Genomic DNA, 22,376 nt, shown 5'->3' with positions numbered 1-22,376 from the left:
CTCCTGCTGACTCCATAGTTTTGTGTAGTGAGGTGCGTACTGGCAGCAAAGAAGTCAGGCGCAGGAGAGCGACAACTGATTTACAACGGTGTCGTTTAATCAACATAAATCACCGTCAACAGAACAATACAATAAATGGGTCAAACAAAACCCGGTAATACCAGCATACCGTGCAACAAGCACTACAAGAAACAATTACGGACAAGGACATGGGGAGAACAGAGGGTTAAATACACAACATGTAATTGATGGAATTGGAACCAGGTGTGATGGAAGACAAGACAAAACCAATGGAAAATGAAAAGTGGATCAGCGATGGCTAGAAGGTCGGTGACTTCGACCGCCGAACGCCACCCGAACAAGGAGAGGGACCAACTTCGGCAGAAGTTGTGACAGCACTGCAGACAGACAGCTCATTCATTTCATGGTTAGTCTGTCTGAGGTACTGTTAGAGTGTCTGTGAGACTGGCAGCACAAATTGATAGGTCTAATGTATATTGCTGACTGGTACCTAACCTACCTGTCCTCAGTGTCTTTGCAAGCTGACTTTTTGAACTTGTTCATTTCCTGGTTTGTTTTTGAGTTGCCAGACACTATTCTCTGTCCCTCCCTGTGTGTTTTTAATCTACTCCAAAACAACATTGTGTGTGTTTGTGTGACTGTTTTGACCCTAAGATCAATTCCTTCTGTTTTACATGATATTCCCATAGCAGAGAAATGGTAACCCATAGCTGCCAAGCACTGGGTATTCATTAGTTATGTGAACTAACTATGTTGGCATCCTAATTGATGTACAATCCCCTTACTAGACCAGAATTTGTTTAATCTGGAGTGTTGAAATGATTTCTAAGAATTAGCAGTGAAGAGCTTATTTACCCCTTTTTGTATGTGGTTACATACAGGACAGCGTTACATACTGTTAATTAACTGAGCTAACATTTTGTCACTGTCAAGAAACCAGCACTTGCTCTGAGGAAGAAAGCTACAAACTGAGAGAATGGGAAACGAGGGGTACAGTCCCATAGCAGCCAAGACCACAAATCACTCCTCTTCTCCTCTCGTCCTTTCCTCCTCTCTGTGATGTAAATACTGTGTGGGATTTTTTTTAATCATTTTGAACTCTGGGTGTGTTTGTTGCTTAGACTCGCTGGACCATATTCATACAGTCTCAGTTCCCAACGCTCCGTTCACCAGACAGATGGGAGAGACACAACACTGTTGTTATGCCGCTGCTGCCACATCATTAAAATGAGAGGATCAACACTTCCTTTGGTGAGCCTAAAGTGACACATTACAGTTCTGACACAACAGCGCCTCCCCCAGTATGCAGCAGCGCTACAAGGACTATAGTACAAGCACAGATACGTTGTGTGATGATCTTGATGATGAGACAGACTGTGTGAATCTGGTCCTCAAGTATTCATCCATATTTATTGATGTTCTTATAGATTCCAGTCTTATCATATTGTATGATATTCTTTACAAGACAAATGATCATTAAAAAACTTTGATTGGATCCGTTATATGGCTGTGTGTGTGGTTATATAAATTTTGGGACGTTGGTCTGATACTGTACACCACAGTCAATGATGCACTTTGTGGCCCTGGTGATCAGATCCATGGTAAGATATGGTAAATTGAGTCTTTTCATCTTATGTTGGCATGCAAGTTTTTTGAAAGATACAAAATCAGAAATTCTGTATTGTAAAACCAACACTTAAATGTTTTTTCATTGAAATATATCTCCTACATTCCTTCATAAATATATATATTTTATTTAACTTTTTTTGACAATAAACAAAACATGCATAGACAAAAACAATAGGCAACTTAACATCTACACACATACGTCTCAACAAACATTAATGACATAACACTAGCTCAGATCCACATGTTCCCACCGTATCCACACCAATGCTTGTAAGACTCTGCCCCATATGACTTCATATTGTGTTATGTTGTTTCTGTTTGTAGACAGATTTGATCAATATTTAAATAAAGCATTTGATTCTTCCATTCTCTTAACGTTGGAGTATCAATTGACTTCCAGTGTTTAAGTAATAGCTTCCATGACATATTGTACATTTTGCAAATTTGTAACATATAATACGAATTGTAATTTGTAAGATTTCATACGAAATGGGTGATGGGCATCCACAAATTAAAACATAACATATGAAACGTAACGTATCATACCAAATGGAGTCTTGGATTTGCGTACATAATAATATGAAATGCTCTGCTCTGATAACATTTTTAAGTTGCATATATTTGAAAATGTCTACATTGGTGTAACGGTTTTCTTGAGTTGAAGGAGAGGCAGACCAAAGCGCAGCGTGGTTATTTTGATTCATGTTTAATAAAAAGATAAACACGAACACTACAAAACAAGAAACGTAGCGTGAAAACCTAAACAGCCTATTCTGGTGCAAACTAACACAGTGACAGGAACAGAGGGGCAGCTCGGAACAGAGGGGCAGCTCTGGCGCCTCTGGGCTGAGGGGCTCTGGCGCAGCGCTGAACGGGCGGGAGACTCCGGCTGCGCTGGAGAGGAGGAAGGCTCTAGCAGTGCTGGACAGGCGGGAGACTCCGGCAGCGATGGAGAGGAGGAAGGCTCCGGCAGCACTGGACAGGTGGGAGCACCTGTAGGGATGAGACGGAGAGACAGCCTGGTGCGGGGGGCTGCCACCGGAGGGCTGGTGCGTGGAGGTGGTATTGGATAGACCGGACCGTGCAGGCGCACTGGAGCTCTTGAGCACCGAGCCTGCCCAACCTTACCCGGTTGAATGCTCCCAGTAGCCCTGCCAGTGCGGTGAGGTGGAATAGCCCGCACTGGGCTATGCAGGCGAACCGGGGACACCGTGCGCAAGGCTGGTGCCATGTAAGCTGGCCCAAGGAGACGCACTGGGGACCAGATGCGTAGAGCCGGCTTCATGGCACTTGGCTTGATGCTCACTCTAGCCCGGCCGATACACGGAGCTGGTATGTACCGCACCGGGCTATGCACCCGCACTGGGGACACCGTGCACTCCACCGCATAACACGGTGCCTGCCCGGTCTCTCTCGCCCCCCGGTAAGCACAGGAAGTTGGTGCAGGTCTCCTACCTGGCTTCGCCACACTTCCTGTGTGCCTCCCCCCAATACATTTTTGGGGCTGACTCTCGGGCTTCCATCCACGCCACCGTGCTGCCTCCTCATAGCAGCGCCTCTCTGCCTTCGCCGCCTCCAGCTCTTCTTTGGGGCGGCGATATTCTCCAGGCTGTGCCCAGGGTCCTTTTCCGTCCAATTCGTCCTCCCATGTCCATTCCTCCTCGTGCTGCTCCTGCTGCCGCTTATCCGGCTGCACCTTGGAGCGGCGACACTCCCCTGGTTTTGCCCAGGGTCCTCTCCCGTCGAGGATTTCTTCCCAAGTCCAGAAGTCTTTATTTCGCTGCTCCTGCTGCTGCCCGTTACCACGCTGCTTGGTCCTGTTGTGGTGGGTGATTCTATTGTATGCGCCCTGTATGTTGGGGGGACCGTTTTGTTCGCCGGAGAATAAATGTACGATATACTGAACCCTGCTCTCTGCGTCTGATTCCAACCCATCACTCCTAGTATCCCGTTACAGAATCCCGCACCAGGCTGTCTCTCCGTCTCATCCCTACAGGTGCTCCCGCCTGTCCAGTGCTGCCGGAGCCTTCCTCCTCTCCAGCGCTGCCGGAGTCTCCCGCCTGTCCAGCGCTGCTAGAGCCTTCCTCCTCTCCAGCTCAGCCGGAGTCTCCCGCCCGTTCAGCGCTGCTGGAGTCTCCCGCCTGTCCGGCGCTGCCGGAGTCTCCCGCCTGTCCGGCGCTGCCGGAGTCTGAGGCGCCAGAGCCCCTCAGCCCAGAGGCGCCAGAGCCCCTCAGCCCAGAGGTGCCAGAGCTGCCCTCTGTTCCGAGCTGCCCCTCTGTTCCGAGCTGCCCCTCTGTTTCCGTGTCTGTGTTTTTCACCACACGGTACTGTTTTGGGTTTCGTTCATTCCACGTTTATTGTTTTTGTTGTTGTTTTTTGTATTCTCCGGACTATTTGGTCCTGTGTTTGGGCTGGTTTATTGTATGTTGGCGGGACCGTTTTGTTCGCCTGAGAATAAATTTACGATATACTGCGCCTGATTCCAACCCACCACTCCTAGTATCCCATGACAATTGGTCAGTCCAAAGTTGTTTTTTAATTCAGAACAATATCTGCTTCCTTTGTGGTGCTTGTAAGGGTTTTAGAGAAAGACCAAGGACAGCTTTGTACAAAGCAAAACTAAACCGGCTTTGGGGCAAATGTACACTATATATACAAAAGTATGTAGACACCCCTTGAAAATATATATTATGTGGGCACAATGACTAACGGGAACAACATGTCTGTGTAAATATTTGTCTCTTTGTGTTTTAGTCTTACTATTAATCCATGAAATTGCCTGAACCTCCCCCAAGGTAAATGTATGTAAATAGTACATGCAAAGTCAGTCATTTGTGTTGTTCAAGCCTAGAGCAACCCATTTTCTCCAATTATGTGAGAATCAAGGTTGTGAATATTTAACATGCTCCTACAGTGTTGTTTGCTATTGTTTTTCGGTCCTGCATACAACCTGTATCTTTGCAAAGAGTAAAGAGTGTTTTTTTCAAAGGAATACATATCTCCAATGCAGAGCTAAAACTGATAGTTGTTGAAACTTGTTGAAAGTTGTTGTGAAACTCCCTCCAGACTTCTGCTGAAAGTAGAGAAAGGGGAGGGAGAGAGAGCAGGAAAGAGACTGCCCCACTGGGCACACACTGGTTGAATCAACGTTGTTTTCCCGGCATTTCAATGAAATTGCATTGAACCAACATGGAATAGACGTTGAACTGACGTCTGTGCCGTGTGTGTGTGTGTGTGTGGGGGGGGGGGGGGGGGGGGGGGGGGGGGGGGGGGGGGGGGGGGTGTTGTGGGTATCTGTGTTTGTGTTTCATAAAGCACAATTGTTGTCTTATCTCCTTTGACAGATATCACAAGTTTTCTGAAACATCCGCAAAATGGCAAACAGAAGATACCCAGTAACAAGCACATCCAACAATGCATAGGAAAAAGCTGATGTGTTCCAAGAACAATTGCCTCACCTGTCTTTGTACTGCTTGACACCTCTCTCTCCCCATCTAGTTTTGGCCTCCTCTGTCCTGCATTGAGGCTTACCATTGATGCCTCAACAATGTACCTATCTACAGCACATACTGCCTCTGTGTTTTCAATGGATAATTATTTCAATGTTTTTTTCAGGGATTTCTGAAAGATTCTAAAGCGTGTGTGATGTTTGGTGGGCTGTGTGAGTTCCAAGGACACGCAGAAATCATTAGGACGACTGCTGAAGAGTTTACTTAATGAAGTATCGAACGTGACCTTCACTTCTCCATCCACACAATAACAGCTTTGGGTTTGTGTTCGTATTCTCCTCTGAACAGAAACAGGATCCCCATTAGCTGCTGTCTTCCTGGAGTCCAAACAAATTAAGGCAAAAACGAATTTATGTATCATATAGTATTATTATACTACTAAATATCTACAATACAAATGTTACAATACCACCATACATACAGTACCAGTCAAACGTTTGGACACACCTACTCATTCAAGGGTTTTTCTTTATTTAGACTATTTCCTAGAATAATAGTGAAGACATCAACACTATGAAATAACGCGTACAGAATCATAGAGTAACCAAAAAGGTGTTAAACAAGTCAAAATATATTTTATATTTGAAATTCTTAAAAGTAGTACCCTTTCCCTTGATTACAGCTTTGCACACTCTTTGCACACTCTCAACCAGCTTCATGAGGTAGTAACCTGGAATGCATTTCAATTAACAGGTGTGCCTTGTTGAAAGTTAATTTGTGGAAATTCTTTCCTTCTTAATGCATTTGAGCCAATCAGTTGTGTTGTGACAAGGTAGGGGTGATTTACAGAAGATAGCCCTATTTGGTAAAAGACCAAGTCCATATTATGGCAAGAACAGCTCAAATAAGCAAAGAGAAATGACATTCCATCATTACTTTAAGACATGAAGGTAAGTCAATACGGAATATTTCAAGAACTTTGATAGTTTCTCATGATGACTGCCACAGGAAAGGAATACCCAGAGTTGCCTCTGCTGCAGAGGATAAGTTCATTAGAGTAACCTGCATCAGAAAATGCTGGCCAAATAAATGCAGACACATCTCAACATCAACTGTTCAGAGGAGACTGAGTGAATCAGGCCTTCATGGTTGAAATTGCTGCAAAGAAACCACTACTAAAGGACACCAATAATAAGAAGAGACTTGTTTGGGCCAAGAAACCAGAGCAATAGACAGTGGAAATCTGTCTTTGGTCTGATGAGTCTAAATTTGAGTCTTTGTGAGACGCAGAGTAGGTGAACTGATGATCTCTGCATGTGTGGTTCCCACAGTGAAGCATGGAGGAGGAGGTGTGATGGTGTGGGGTTGCTTTGCTGGTGACATTGTCTATAATTTCTTAATTTATTTAGAATTCAAGGCATACTAAGCCAGCATGGCTACCACAGCATTCTGCAGTGATACGCCATTGCATCAGGTTTGCTCTTAGTGGGACTGTCGTTTGTTTTTCAACAGAACAATGACCCAACCCACCTTCAGGCTGTCTAAGGGCTATTTGACCAAGAAGGAGAGTGAAGGAGTGCTGTATCAGATGACCTGGCCTCCACAAACCCAATTGAGATGGTTTTGGATGAGTTAGACTGTGGATTGAAGGAAAAGCAGCAAACAAGTGCTGAACATGAATCATGTACTGTAGCTGTTGGGGCCTGTGGAACATACAGTATACCTCTGTAGTCCAGATGGTACAATTGAAGTTGGAAGTTTACATACACCTTTACCAAATACATTTAAACTCTGTTTTTCACAATTCCTGACATTTAATCTGAGTAAAAATTCCCTGTCTTAGGTCAGTTAGGATCACCTCTTTATTTTAAGAATGTAAAATGTCAGAATAATAGTAGAAATAATTATTTATGTCAGCTTTTATTTCTTTCATCTCATTCCCAGTGGGTCAGAAGTTTACATACACTCAATTAGTATTTGGTAGCAGTGCCTTTAAATTGTTTAACTTGGGTCAAACGTTTCGGGTAGCCTTCCACAAGCTTCTCACAATAAGTTGGGTGAATTTTGGCCCATTCCTACTGACATAGCTGGTGTAACTGAGTCAGGTTTTTAGGCCTCCTTACTCGCACACGCTTTTTCAGTTCTGCCCACAAATGTTCTATAGGATTGAGGTCAGGGCTTTGTGATGGCCACTCCAATACCTTGACTTTGTTGTCCTTAAGCCATTTTGCTACAACTTTGGAAGTATGCTTGGGGTCATTGTCCACTTGGAAGACCCAAGACCAAGCTTTAACTGATGTCTTGAGATGTTGCTTCAAAATATCCACATAATTGTCCCTCCTCATGATGGTTTACTGGTGCACTATTTTGTGAAGTGCACCAGTCCCTCCTGCAGCAAAGAACCCCCACACATGATACTGCCACCCCCGTGCTTCACGGTTGGGATGGTGTTCTTCAGCTTGCAAGCGTCCCACTTTTTCCTCCAAACATAACGATGGTCATTATGGCCAAACAGTTCTATTTTTGTTTCATCAGACCAGAGGACGTTTCTCCAAAAAGTACAATCTTTGTCTCCATGTGCAGTTTGCAAACCGTAGTCTGACTTTTTTTATGGCTGTTTTGGAGCAGTGGCTTCTTCCTTGCTGAGCGGCCTTTCAGGTTATGTCGATGTAGGACTCGTTTTACTGTGGCTTTAGTTACTTTTGTACCTGTTTCCTCCAGCATCTTCACAAGGTATTTTGCTGTTGTTCTGGGATTGATTTTACCTTTTCGCACCAAAGTACGTTAATCTCTAGGAGACAGAACGCGTCCTTCCTGAGCGGTATGACGGCTGCGTGGTCCCATGGTGTTTATACTTGCGCACTATTGTTTGTACAGATGAACGTGGTACCTTCAGGCATTTGGAAATTGCTCCCAAGGATGAACCAGACTTGTGAAGGTCTACAATTTATTTTCTGAGGTCTTTGCTGATTTCTTTTGCTTTTCCCATGATGTCAAGTAAAGAGGCACTGAGTTTGAAGGTAGGCCTTGAAATACATCCACATCAAATTATGTCAATTAGCCTATCAGAAGCTTCTAAAGCCATTACATTATTTTCTGGAATTTTCCAAGCTGTTTAAAGGCACAGTCAACTTAGTGTATTGTAACTTCTGAACTACTGGAATTGTGATACAGTGAATTATAAGTGAAATAATCTGTCTGTAAACAATTGTTGGAAAAATGACTTGTGTCATGCACACAGTAGATGTCCTAACCGAATTGCCAAAACTATAGTTTGTTAACAAGATATTTGTGGGTGGTTGAAAAAAGAGTTTTAAAACCCACCTTCAGTAAAACAAACAGAAATGGGAACAAGGGCCTAATTTCTCATTCACAAGAAAACCACAATATAAGCTGCCTTAGTATCAATGCTTCAGGTATGCAAACATACAGTTAAAGTAAGAAGTTTAGATACACTTAGGTTGGAGTCATTAACAGGATGTTCTACATACACCATCCACAACCTAACCCTACAGAGATGGTATGTAGATTCGTGTTTCATCCTAACTCACTGCTTGTGATCTTTGAAATGACTTGGCACTGAGATCAGTGTATAACAAAGAGCATCCTCTAATCACGCTAATCTTGTTTAAGTGTCTGTACATTGGCCATTTGGCAACCATGGACAATCAACAGGGACCTTTGACATCATCCCCCAGTGTCTCACTAATACCTCCAAAGTTTAGCAACACAAACAATATACAAATACATTTACTCTTCTCTCACTACGATGGAGTCAGCTCCGATAGATTCTCCAAACAACAGGTGAGCCCTACAGCTTAGCCAAATCAAAAGGTTAAATCCATCTTAAGTCCATTTATCTTCCCCACAGCTACTTTGATGAATAGGCCAGTCCTCTAAGCTTCACCAGTGCAACTGCATTTACAACGATAATGATGTCTGTGCAGATGACGAAGCATCAACCGCTAATAGCTTTTCGAGACGCAAAGCCAGCAAAATGTCATCCTGAGCCGGCCTTTATTGGCCGGGCTTGCGCTCTCAGGCGGCTGCTCTCCCAGTTGTATTGTTATGTGTCTACAACTGATGATCCGGAAATCGGACTGTATTAAGCATCTTACCTCAACGCTCTACAACAGGATTTGGGAAAGATTAATCCAGGCATTGGGCATACACCACGGTTTCTTTTATGGTGTACATTTGATTTATGCATCTATTTTAGCTCATAGGCCCACTTCTTGACTAGTATCCTGCTGTTCCATAGATGCGGGTTAGATGTGCGTTTGTTAATAGTAGACCTCTGGTGCTGGCAGGGCATAACATGATATATAAGATCAAGCAGGAGAACATCAAGCCATAACACTGTGAAACCCTAGACAAACAGGCTATATGGTTGTAGGCTATCAGTAGAGCAGTACAATGATATGCCCAGATCAGAGCTAGCGTCATAATCCCAGTTCATTATCATCTCAGTAACTCTATATATTAATGTATTTATTTCTGTAATGTTTTATGCACACTCACGGGACCCTACACACACACACACTGACACCAACACACACACACAAACACTCACTGCATCATTTGCTCACACACATATAATATGTACATACAGTGCTTTTGGAAAGTATTCAGACCCCTTGACTTCTTCCACATTTTGTTACGTTACAGCCTTATTAAAACATGTATTAAATCTACTTTTCTCATCAGTCTACACACAATACCCCATAATGGCAAAGCAACAAAAAAAAAGGCTAATTTATTCAAAATAAAAAACGGAAATATCACATTTACATAAGTATTCAGCCCCTTTACTCGGGACTGTTGAAGCACCTTTGCCTTTGTTTACAGCATCGAGTCTTCTTATGTATGTCGCTACAGGCGTGGCTCACCTGTATTTGAGGAATGTATCCCCTTCTCTGCAGATCCTCTCAAGCTCTGTCAGGTTGGATGGGGAGAATTGCTGCACAGCTATTTTCAGATCTCTCCAGAGATGTTAGATCAGGTTCAAGTCCAGGCTCTGGCTGGGCCACTCAAGGACATTCAGAGACTTGTCCTGAAGTCACTCCTGCGTTGTCTTGGCTTTGTGCTTATGGTCATTGTCTTGTTGGAAGGTGAACCTTCACCCCAGTCTGAGGTCCTGAGCACTCTGGAGCAGGTTTTCATCAAGGATCTTTCTGTACTTTGCTCCGTTCATCTTTGCCTCGATCCTGACTGGTCTCCCAGTCCCTGCCACTGAAAAACATCCCCACAGCATCATTCACCGTAGGGATGGTGCCAGGTTTCCTCCAGTGTTTTGGTACCCTTTCCCAGATCTGTGCCTCAACCCAATCCTGTCTCGGAGCTCTACGGACAATTCCTTCGACCTCATGGTTTGGTTTTTGCTCTGACATGCACTGTCAACTGTGGACCTTATATAGACAGGTGTGTGCCTTTCCGAATCATATCCAGTCAATTGAATTTACCACAGGTGGACTCCAATCATGTTGTAGAAACAAGTCAAGGATGATCAATGGAAACAGGATGGCTGAGCTCAATTTCGAGTCTCATTGCAAAGGGTCTGAATACTAATGTAAATAAGGTATTTATGTTTTTTATGTTTAATACATTTGCAAACATTTCTAAAAACCTGTTTTCGCTTTGTCATTATGGGTACACACACACACACACTGCTGCTACTCTGTTTATCATATATCCTGATGCTTACTCCTACATATATATCTACCTCTATCACTCCAGTATCCCTGCACATTGTATATATGGTATTGCATGAACCCAGCCTGCCACAATGATTCTCTAGAGCACTGACAAGGACATCCCGGATGACGCTGGGCCAATTGTTCCCAGCATTATGCGTCTCCTGGACGCAGCCAGGTATCGAACAAGGGTCTGTGCCTTAGACCACTGCACCACTCGGGAGTCCCCCCTGTATAGCATGCTTACTTACTTTCTTGTGTTCTTCTTATTTCTTATTTTTATATTTTGTGTGTTTTTGTTCTACCTTATGTTATTTTTAGTATTACATTACATTGTTACTGATTACTGCATTGTTAGGTTTTGAGTTTGCAAGAAAGGATATTTTTTCACTGTACTTGTGCATGTGACATTAAAACTTGAAACTTGTTCAACTTCAAGCTGGTACGGCTGTAGGTGTGGTGATTTTGGAGCAGATGAGATGGGGTCAGTGGTATACACCTCTGGGGTTACAGGTACTTAATTCCCTATTTTACAATCGGAACACAATAGCTTTCACAGCAGACAATTTTCCCTCCCTATTCCTGTGGAAGACCTGCTAGCCTCGAGTCAGTCTACGTCCCTCACCCCTTCTACATCACTCCCCCTCTCTCTCTTTCTCTTTCCCATTCTCTCCCACTGCTAGCACACTCTCTTTCTCTCTCTCTCCTATTCTCTCTCACCCCCTCACTCTCTTTCTCTCTCTCTCTCTCCTATTCTCTCTCACCCCCTCACTCTCTTTCTCTCTCTCTCCTATTCTCTCTCACCCCCTCACTCTTTTTTCTCACCCTGTCTTTCTCTTTCCCATTGCCTCTGTGTTTCTGTTGAGGTTGTCTCTTCCCCCTCTTCTCACCATGTGCCCCCAAACACACACACACACACACACACACACACACACACACACACACACACACACACACACACACACACACACACACACACACACACACACACACACAGCACACAACACACACACACACACACACACACACACACACACACACACACACACACACACACACACACACACACACACACACACACACACACACACACACACACACACACACACACACAGCACACAACACACACAGCGCCTCATTCTTGCAGACGAAAAGGTTTGAGTTGTTTCATTAACCTCCTGCTACTCTTTGCCGACCCAATCTGGGATTCTCGAAACAGTCCAGCGTGCTCTTGATCTGTGTGTGTGACAGCTTCCAATCACAACAAACAGCAGGACTCACACGGCCGGCTCAGGGGGGGAGCTAAGCAAACAGAATCAGCATTCTTTCATCTGGAGGCCTATATGATGAGGCCCATGTGAATTCACATTCATTATCCACATTAGATGGTTAACACTTTCAATTGACTTAGCATAGCTGCATATTTAAATGCCAACTCTCCGGGGGAACTTGTTAGCTTATTTAGCCAATTAGTCATCTCCACTAACCAACTGTTTCTAATGCGTAATGTGTCCCAGAATATTCTTGACAAATTACACAGGGCAGCAGAAAATTAGAAAATTTAGATGCCATCTTCATTGAGTCAATGTTATCCATGTCTGTCTGTGTAGAGTCAATCATAACAAGCCATGGGCTTGAAACATAAAAGGACATGCCATACGTCTCCCTCGTTATAATGCACAGGGTGTACACCATTATAGAAAACAGTTCTCTGATAACTACTGAAAGCTGGGATTTTATACAAGTGTGTTGATGGGTGAAGTCTGTGTATTACAGTGAAATAGCCCCACAACAAGGAAGTGCTTCATGATCACTTCTCACTGAAAGTCATGATGTTTCAGTGAATGCTCTAGGTGATGCCCTTCAGTCTACATACCCTAACCCTGTGAGAGCTGATCTGATGGTATCTACCTCTCTCCTCTCCCCCTGGCTCTACCATGTCTGAGTGGAGTGGGGTACCCAGGTCTTCCTCTGTCCTTCACCACGGCTCCTCTCTCAGCTCAGTCTAGTGTTGTGAAGGCCTGACCCTTGTCACAGGCTGATGAATGGAAGCCTGTGCTGTCTGATTCTCCTCTGGGGGGCAGTTCCATTGTTACAGGGTCACCTCATTTCATTTTAAGCCAGCAAAAAAAGGAGGTTGATGAAATGAAGATGGCACTTTTCATCCGTTCGATGCCATAAGTGTCAAAGTTCGCTCTCTCGCTCTCCTCTCTCCACAGTTCCCATTCGGAGAGTAAATGGGAGCAGAGACTAACCCAGTCCACCCCACAGTGTTCCTGTGGACATTTGGTAGAGGCTGGAATCTCCCTGGTTTAGACCGTATTCTCACTATGGGAGATTTTCTAGAGGTTTCGAGAAAATACCCTAGGCTAGACCTTTTACTGTAATGTAAACATGTGAACTGGTCACGTCTCCCACGACACCTCCTTGAAGATATCATCTTCAAACAAGTATTCCTTCCTATTGAGCTCTCATTCCAAAACTACCATCTTGATTCCCCACACAATTGTGTTACCATTTAATTTAGGTAGATACTGAAGTCTTTCTGGTTAATCTCTGCATAATGTTCGCTCCAAACCCCTATATTATGAATGTCAAGATGACTCTGGGCTTAGCCTCTGTTATAATTCATGGCAGAGATTGATATGACAGTGAAACCCTGCTCTAACAATGTTGTATTAAAATAGTCACAATATGTCTTCATGGCATTTGAATGTGTCTTTAACAAATGTCTCAACATACTTTAAGTTTGTGCTTCTGAGGACGTAGCTACAGGGCACTCATAATCATTCCAATTTGCTTTGCTCAAATTCATCACTGAACAGAATGATTGTTTTATGTTGTTAGTTTGCCTCAAACTTGGTATGGGCTTGTTAAGACTGTTGCTATGGAAATGACATGTTCACTTCTGTTGTATTGGCAGTGCACCAAGTGTTTTCCCACTAAAGCCTGCACTCACAGTGCTACTCAGAAACACACAGACCAGATATCTTGGCCAGGTCGCAGTTGCAAATGAGAACTTGTTCTCAACTAGCCTATCTGGTTAAATAAAGGTGAAATAAATCCAAATAAAAAGATACAGTAGAGATGGAGAAAATGCGAAAACATCATCTCACAGAATCAGTTTTAATGAACAACATTGTCAAGATCTAATTTATTACTTTTGAATCACAGCTTCAGCATATAGCCCTCGCTATAGATACAATTCATACATCAAGATAATGACTGATACAGTTAAATTGTGGTTTTCACAATTGAACAAATAGTGCAATCAATGGCCATGGCTGCATAGAAACATGGTGTAATCAAGCAGCTATTAAAGCAGCTATAACAAAGTTCAGTTAGATCAGCATCAGTTACTAAAATTAGCTCCAGGTAAAACATGCTTGCTATAGACTAACCATTTCCTCATAAAATATATCTAATTAAAAGTGCAACATTCACTATGTTTATTGAGCTCTGGTACGGTTGCCAGTACTTAGTTAGTTACTGAGGAGAAACGTTTCAGATGGCTCTACCCAAACATGGCAACCGGATAGAGGCGGACGACTGGGGGCGCAGTAGAACTCAAAGGGCACCTCTAAGCAGTGCTCTGCCATGCCAGGCAAAGCTTGGGCATCATGCTGGCACCTGGCAACATTTGCAGATAGATTAGGCATGATAGTAGTCTGTTTTAAAGCTTATCATCAGTATCTGCTAATCAGGGGCTCGCTTAATGCGCTGCATTCATTACAGTCAGACAGACATAGTAAATGATCTGTCTCTGTCTCCACAGCCCGCTAATTAATGTGACTCTCTCCGGCTGGCACTGCTTAAAGTCGAGTGCTTTTCGCAAAGGACCTTTTCCTTCAGAAATGAAGCCACATGGAGAACAGAACACACTGTGAAGTCTGAGCCCCCATCATGCCTGTGGTCTCTCTCCATGTCTCTAATAGACGCATAGTAAACAATGGCCTTAATTTTTGTGCCTGGGAAATAATGATCTGATGCATTTACTAGCTAAGCCTCTCTGAGACAATGGTGGACGCACAAACCAACCTCAACGTGACTCCCACCTCATTTAAGACAAGAGAAATCACGGAGATAAAGATTCCGCCCCTAACTGAACCACGCTCTTTCTGGTGAATCCTGCTGCAAATTAGCATGTCTTGTCAGTAATGTTCAGCAACATTGTTTATTTTAAAGCAATGGATGGAGCTATGTTGTAGCAGCAGTGATCCTAATAAACCCTTGTCTCAGTCTCTCTAGATGTTTCTGGTGGTAGTGGTGTTCATGGGGATGTCCTTGCTGCTCTTCCCTGGGCGCTGTGTCATCTTAACTACATCAACATTAACATTCTCTTGGTTCTTGCGGAAGCAGTAAACCCCGTAGAGCCGGAACTTCAAGTCGGGGAAGCCCAGGTGGCGGACCCCCGGTTGGGGCCCTCCGCAGCGGGTGCGTGGGTTGACGATGGGGTAGCGGATACTTGCGTCCTCCAGCCAGCCGGCCTCACAGCGATCCAGTAGCTGGATCTTCCAGGCAGCATAGAGCTGACCCACCTTGGCCACCACCGAGCTGTCACGCAGGCACGCCTTCACTGCCTCAGCATAGTTAACCTTCTTAAAACGCTTCAGGAAATACACCTCACCTGGAGGAGAGAGGAGGGGAGGAGAGAGAGAGAGAGAGAAATAGAGAGAGAGAGAGAGAGAGAGAAAGAGAGGGAGAGAGAGAGACAAAGACAAAGGCAAAGACAAAGAGAGAAACAGACAGAGGGAGCCAGAAAAGACAAGGAGAGAAATTGCCAGGGGTGTGAGACAAAGAAATAAAGACAGAGAACCACATGAGACAGCAGCAGATTCCCTGAGGGGAGAGATCCTGAGTTCTTATGGCCTAGACCAGTCTGATACCTCGCCTGTAGAATGTGTTCCCAATCTCTAATCAACCAAACATCCGTCTGGGCAGCTGCTCAAAATCGAAAAGCAATACAGCATCGGTGGACAGTAAAATACTTCAATTTCTACTTTCATCTTGCACTGGGAAGACTTCTCGCCTACCAGAATTTACAGAATTGGAATCATGATTGCAGAAAGTATTTGAGCTAAAATGAAGCTGAGTTAAGTTTTTACAGAGAGAAATAAAAAAGCAACCCTAGAAAACACAGGGTAGTTTTCTACCACAGAACGGCTGCCAACAGCCTTACACTTGGCTATCGATTTTGCGTTTGTTTATGTGGCTGATGCCTTTAGGGAGGAATATTGTCTCATATTTCCCCAAAGGCTACTGTGTTAATATCTTCCAGCTGGTCAGTGCAACAGTATCCCCTACCATTACTCCTGAAGATAGCCCACATCTCAGGCCAGTCTGTCTGTTGACTGTAATTAACTCACTGCAATGAAGAGACTGCTAGGTCTCCACTATGAAGTACCAGGTTAATGTTCGACTATGGCTACTGTGTACTTTATCTTCTCTAGTTCAGATTTGTTTTAATTTGATTTATTTAACCTTTATTTAACTAGGCAGATGCTCAGATATTGTTGACAAAATGACTTTTACTTTAATGTTCACAGGAAGAAAATCATTACTTTTATTCGGTCTCAGGAGAAGAAAAAAAATTGAAAATCTATTTTGTTTCGGAATGCATCCAATGTTGTTATTTCTTTGCCGACTGAGTCACAATCTTGCCGTAGCACTCAACGGCTGTACCCATAAATCAAGATTCTCCAAATTGAATGTTTCAATTCCCTGGTAGCAGATGGATAATTCTGTCATGATGAGTTCTTGTACAGTAGAGCAGCAGTGTAGCAGCAGTGCTCCTAAATTTGTTTTGAGCCATAGAACCAGGCTAGGCTTCTTCCCCTGCCACGACTGTGTGGAAGTGTTGATGGAAATCAAAGGAGAGGAGATAAAAGCACAGCTAGAAGACCCTGTGGCCCTTTTAAGAGGGTGGAATCAACACAAGGTTAGGGGATCACAGGCAGGGATCAGAGACAGGCTCCTATCGCTGCTGTGGACTCTGGCTGCATCTCAATACATCTTGCCTCATCTCCCTCCCTTCGTCTGCACAGATCTGAAAACACTGTATAGTCAGAGCAGAGGCAATACAGTGGAAAGATATCTGGGGAATCTACCCGTCACCAATCAATGTTAATATATCTCATCTGCTCAAGAAAAGTAAAAAGTAACCATGGAAAGGACCCCACACACACCACACACTCACCATTGAGGTTGGAGGTGAAACAGAAAGCATCGTAGCGCTCATCCTCTTTGTGTCTGTAGCCGTAGTTGCGTACCCCTGCAGGGGTGTCCTTGCGGCCACACTGGTCCCGGGGGTGGGAGATGGGGTACTGGACGGAGCCGTCCTCCAGCCAGCCTGCGTTGCACCAGTCCAGGCCCTCTAGCCAGGCCTTGTGGAGCTGGGCATGGGAGGCCAGGATGGCATCCTGCTCCTTACACACGTCCTCAGCCTGGTGGTAATTCAGCTTGTAGCGCCCCACCCGTGGGTAGTATGGGAACACCACGCCTGGAGGAGAGAGAGAGATACTGAACTATGAGGACAAGTTACTCATGTTGTGAAAGCTGAAAAACACTAACTCCATTCTGCCAGTTACATTTTCAAATACTTCATTTTTCATTTTGACTGAGGTCTTACACCACACATAACCCATCTAACCGCTACAGAGGGCAGTGAGTAAAGCCCAATACATCACTGGGGCAAAGCTCCCTGCCATCCAGGACATCTATACCAGGCGGTGTCAGAGGAAGGCCCTACAAAATTGTGAAAGACTCCAGTCACCCAAGGCATAGACTGTTCTCTCTGCTACCGCATGGCAAGCGATGGCGATGCACCAAGTCTGGAACCAACAGACTTGGTGCAACAGAACCAACAAATAAAATAAAATACATTTTTATTTGTCACATGCGCTGAATACAACAGTTACAACCTGCTTACATACAAGCCCTTAACCAACAATGCTTTAAGAAGTTGTGAAAAAAAAAGTAAAAAATGTAAAATAAATTGAAAATAATTCAACAGAAGCAGTAAAATAACAAGAGAGGCTATATACAGGGGGTAACGGTACTGAGTCAATGTGTGGGGGCACCAGTTAGTTGAGGTAATTGAGGTAATATGTACATGTAGGTAGAGTTAAAGTGACTATGCATAGATTATAAACAGAGAGTAGAAGCAGCGTAAAAGGGGGGTCTGGGGAGCCCTTTGATTAGCTGTTCAGGAGTCTTATGGCTTGGGGGTAGAAGCTGTTTAGAAGCCTCTTGCACCTAGACTTGGCGCTCCAGTACCGCTTACCGTGCGGTAGTAGAGAGAACAGTCTATGACTGGGGTGGCTGGAGTCTTAGACAATTTTTAGGGCCTTCCTCTGACTGCTTGATATAGAGGTCCTGGGTGGCAGGAAGCTTGGCCCCAGTGATGTACTGGGCCATACGCAATACCCTCTGTAGTGCCTTTTTAAAAAAATGTTTACCTTTATTTAACTAGGTAAGTCAGTTAAGAACAAATTCTTATTTTCAATGATGGCCTAGGAAAAGTGGGTTAACTGCCTGTTCAGGGGCAGAACGACAGATTTGTACCTTGTCAGCTCGGGGATTTAAACTTGCAACCTTCCGGTTACTAGTCCAAAGCTCTAACCACTAGGCTTCCCTGCCGCCTTGTGGTCAGAGGGCGAGCAGTTGCCATACCAGGCAGTGATGCAACCAGTCAGAATGCTCTCGATGTTGCAGCTGTAGAACCTTTTGAAGATCTGAGGACCCATGCCAAATCTTTTCAGTCTCCTGAGGGGGAGTAGGCTTTGTCATGCCCTCTTCACGGCTATATCGGTTTGTTTGGACCATGATCATTTGTTGGTGATATGGACACCAAGGAACTTGAAGCTCTCAACCTGTTCCACTACAGCCCTGTTGATGAGAATAGGGGCGTGCTCGGTCCTCCTTCTCCTGTAGTCCACAATCATCTCCTTTGTCTTGATCACGGGGAGGGAGAGGTTGGTGTCCTGGCACCACCCGGCAAGGTCTCTGACCTCTTCCCTATATGCTGACTCATCATTTTGGGTGATCAGCTCTACCACTGTTGTGTCATCGGCAAACTTGATGATGGTGTTGGAGTCGCGCCTGGCCGTGCAGTCATGAGTGAACAGGGAGAATAGGAGGGGGCTGAGTACGCACCCCTGATGGGCCCCCGTGTTGAGGATCAGTGTGGCGGCTGTGTTGTTCCCTACCCTTACCACCTGGGGGCGGCCCAGGATCCAGTTGCAGAGGGAGGTGTTTAGTCCCAGAATCCTTAGCTTAGTGATGAGCTTTGAGGGCACTATGGTGTTGAACGCTAGACTGAAGTCAATGAATGACATTCTCACGTAGGTGTTCCTTTTGTCCAGGTGGGAAAGGGCAGTGTTGAGTGCAATAGAGATTGCGTCATCTGTGGATCTGTTTGGGTATTATTCAAATTGGAGTGGGTCTAGGGTTTCCGGGATAATGGTGATGATGTGAGCCATGACCAGCCTTTCAAAGCATTTCATGGCTACAGATGTGAGTGCTACGGGTCGGTAGTCATTTAGGCAGATAACCCACTGTTCCTAGGCCGTCATTGAAAATAAGAATTTGTTCTTAACTGACTTGCCTAGTTAAAAAAAGGTGAAGAAAAATAAACTCAGTCAGTGAAGAGACTTGCCAGTTGGTCAGCACCTGCTCGCAATACACGTCCTGGTTATGTGTCTGTTATGTGTCTGGCCCTGTGGCCTTGTGAATGTTGACCTGTTTAAAGGTCTTATTCACATCGGCTATGGAGAGCGTGATCACACAGTCATCCCGGAGCGGTTGGTGCTCTCATGCATGTTTCAGTGTTACTTGCCTTGAAGTGAGGCAAGTAACACTAGCTCATCTGGTAGGTTCATGTCACTGGCCACTTTCTTATTGTGTTTCCCTTTGTAGTCTGTAATAGTTTCAAGCCCTGCCACATCCGATGAGCGTCAGAGCCGGTGTAGTACGATTCAATGTTAGTCTTGTATTGACGCTTTGCCTGTTTGACAGTTCGTCGAGGGCATAGCGGGATTTCCTATAGGCTTCTGGTTTAGAGTCCCGCTCCTTGAAAGCGGCAGTGCGGATGTTGCCTTGTTTGGTTATGTACGTACGGTCACTGTGGGGACGGCATCATCAATGCACTTATTGATGAAGTCAGTGACTGATGTGGTGTACTCCTCAATGTTATCAGAAGAATCCTGGAACATATTCCAGTTTGTGCTAGCAAAACAGTCCTGTAGCTTAGCATCTGCTTCATCTGACCACTTTCTTATTGACCGAGTCACTGGTGCTTCCTACTTTAGTTTTTGCTTGTAATCAGGAATAATGGTCAGATTTGCCATAGAGGGCGAGGGAGAGCTTTGTATGCATCTCTGTGTGTGGAGTAAAGGTGGTCTAGAGTGTTTCCCCTCTGATTGCATATTTAACATGCTGATAGAAATGAGGTAAAACTGATTTGAGTATACAGCTCATTGAGTGCGGTCTTAGTGCCAGCATCGGTCTGCAGTGGTAAACAGACAGCTATGAAAAATATAGATGTAAACTCTCTTGGTTAATTGTGTGGTCTACAGCTTATCATGAGATTCTCTACCTCAGGCGAGCAAAACCTCGAGACTTCCTTAGATTTTGTGCAACAGCTGTTGTTTACAAATATGCATAGGCCGCCTCCCATTGTCTTACCAGAGGCCGCTATACTATCCTGCCGGAAAAGCTTAAAACCCGCCAGCTCTATGTTAATCATGTTTTCGTTCAGCCACGACTCGGTGAAACATAATACATTACAGTTTTAATGTACCGTTGGTAGGATATATACATGATCATAGTTTGTCTATTTTATTATCGATTATGAAGGTAGATTACCCTCTCGGCGACGGATCCTTACAAGGCACCCGGACCGTCGTCCATGATATACCTCCGTCTTTTCCTTCTACGAATGACGGGGATGAGGGCCTTGTCGGGTGTCTGGAGTAAATCCTTCCCATCCGACTTGTTGAAGAAGAAGATTTCCTCAAGAACGGGGTGAGTAATCGCTGCCCTGATATCAAGAAGCTCTTTTCGGTCATAAGACACGGTGGCAGAAACATTATGTACAAAATAACACAATTGGTTACGGGATCGTAAAATGGCAGCCATCTCCTTCGGCACCATTGTAGGTAACAGCTTCTACCCCCAGGACCCTGAACAGCTTCTACCCCCAAGCCATAAGACTGCTAGTAAAATAGTTAACCAACATCTATCCAGACTATCTGCATTGACCCCTTTTGCACTAACTCTTTCGACTCATGACATACACTGCTGCTGCCGTTTATTATTTATCCTGTTGCCTAGTCTCTTTATCCCTACATACAGTGCCTTGCGAAAGTATTCGGCCCCCTTGAACTTTGCGACCTTTTGCCACATTTCAGGCTTCAAACATAAATATATAAAACTTTATTTTTTTGTGAAGAATCAACAACAAGTGGGACACAATCATGAAGTGGAATGACATTTATTGGATATTTCAAACTTTTTTAACAAATCAAAAACTGAAAAATTGGGCGTGCAAAATTATTCAGCCCCCTTAAGTTAATACTTTGTAGCGCCACCTTTTGCTGTGATTACAGCTGTAAGTCGCTTGGGGTATGTCTCTATCAGTTTTTCCCATTCCTCCTTGCAAAACAGCTCGAGCTCAGTGAGGTTGGATGGAGAGCATTTGTGAACAGCAGTTTTCAGTTCTTTCCACAGATTCTCGATTGGATTCAGGTCTGGACTTTGACTTGGCCATTCTAACACCTGGATATGCTCATTTTTGAACCATTCCATTGTAGATTTTGCTTTATGTTTTGGATCATTGTCTTGTTGGAAGACAAATCTCCGTCCCAGGCTCAGGTCTTTTGCAGACTCCATCAGGTTTTCTTCCAGAATGGTCCCGTATTTGGCTCCATCCATCTTCCCATCAATTTTAACCATCTTCCCTGTCCCTGCTGAAGAAAGGCAGGCCCAAACCATGATGCTGCCACCACCATGTTTGACAGTGGGGATGGTGTGTTCAGGGTGATGAGCTGTGTTGCTTTTACGCCAAACATAACGTTTTGCAATGTTGCCAAAAAGTTCAATTTTGGTTTCATCTGACCAGAGCACCTTCTTCCACATGTTTGGTGTGTCTCCCAGGTGGCTTGTGGCAAACTTTAAACGACACTTTTTATGGATATCTTTAAGAAATGGCTTTCTTCTTGCCACTCTTCCATAAAGGCCAGATTTGTGCAATTGTTGTCCTATGGACAGAGTCTCCCACCTCAGCTGTAGATCTCTGCAGTTCATCCAGAGTGATCATGGGCCTCTTGGCTGCATCTCTGATCAGTCTTCTCCTTGTATGAGCTGAAAGTTTAGAGGGACGGCCAGGTCTTGGTAGATTTGCAGTGGTCTGATACTCCTTCCATTTCAATATTATCGCTTGCACAGTGCTCCTTGGGATGTTTAAAGCTTGGGAAATATTTTTGTATCCAAATCCGGCTTTAAACTTCTTCACAACAGTATCTCGGACCTGCCTGGCGTGTTCCTTGTTCTTCATGATGCTCTCTGCGCTTTTAACGGACCTCTG

The 22,376-nt window shown here is 44.4% G+C and overlaps 1 protein-coding gene across 1 annotated transcript in view; it reads right to left on the bottom strand.

The window, feature by feature from the left end:
* Positions 1-13,899: 13,899 nt before the first annotated feature.
* Positions 13,900-22,376, bottom strand: part of LOC110506309 (hyaluronan and proteoglycan link protein 4-like) — a 37,288-nt gene continuing 28,811 nt past the window's right edge. The window contains exons 4-5 of the mRNA XM_021585878.2: positions 16,989-17,291; positions 13,900-15,419 (exon numbers count right to left, since the gene is read on the bottom strand). Coding sequence (XP_021441553.1) covers positions 15,037-15,419; positions 16,989-17,291 — 686 coding nt within the window. The 3' untranslated portion in view covers positions 13,900-15,036. The remainder of the gene's footprint in view (positions 15,420-16,988; positions 17,292-22,376) is intronic.

The sequence above is a fragment of the Oncorhynchus mykiss genome, chromosome 1 (assembly GCF_013265735.2).
Source record: "Oncorhynchus mykiss isolate Arlee chromosome 1, USDA_OmykA_1.1, whole genome shotgun sequence".
NCBI classification, from domain to species: Eukaryota; Metazoa; Chordata; class Actinopteri; order Salmoniformes; family Salmonidae; genus Oncorhynchus; species Oncorhynchus mykiss.
This window is presented reverse-complemented; position numbering and strand designations above follow the sequence as displayed.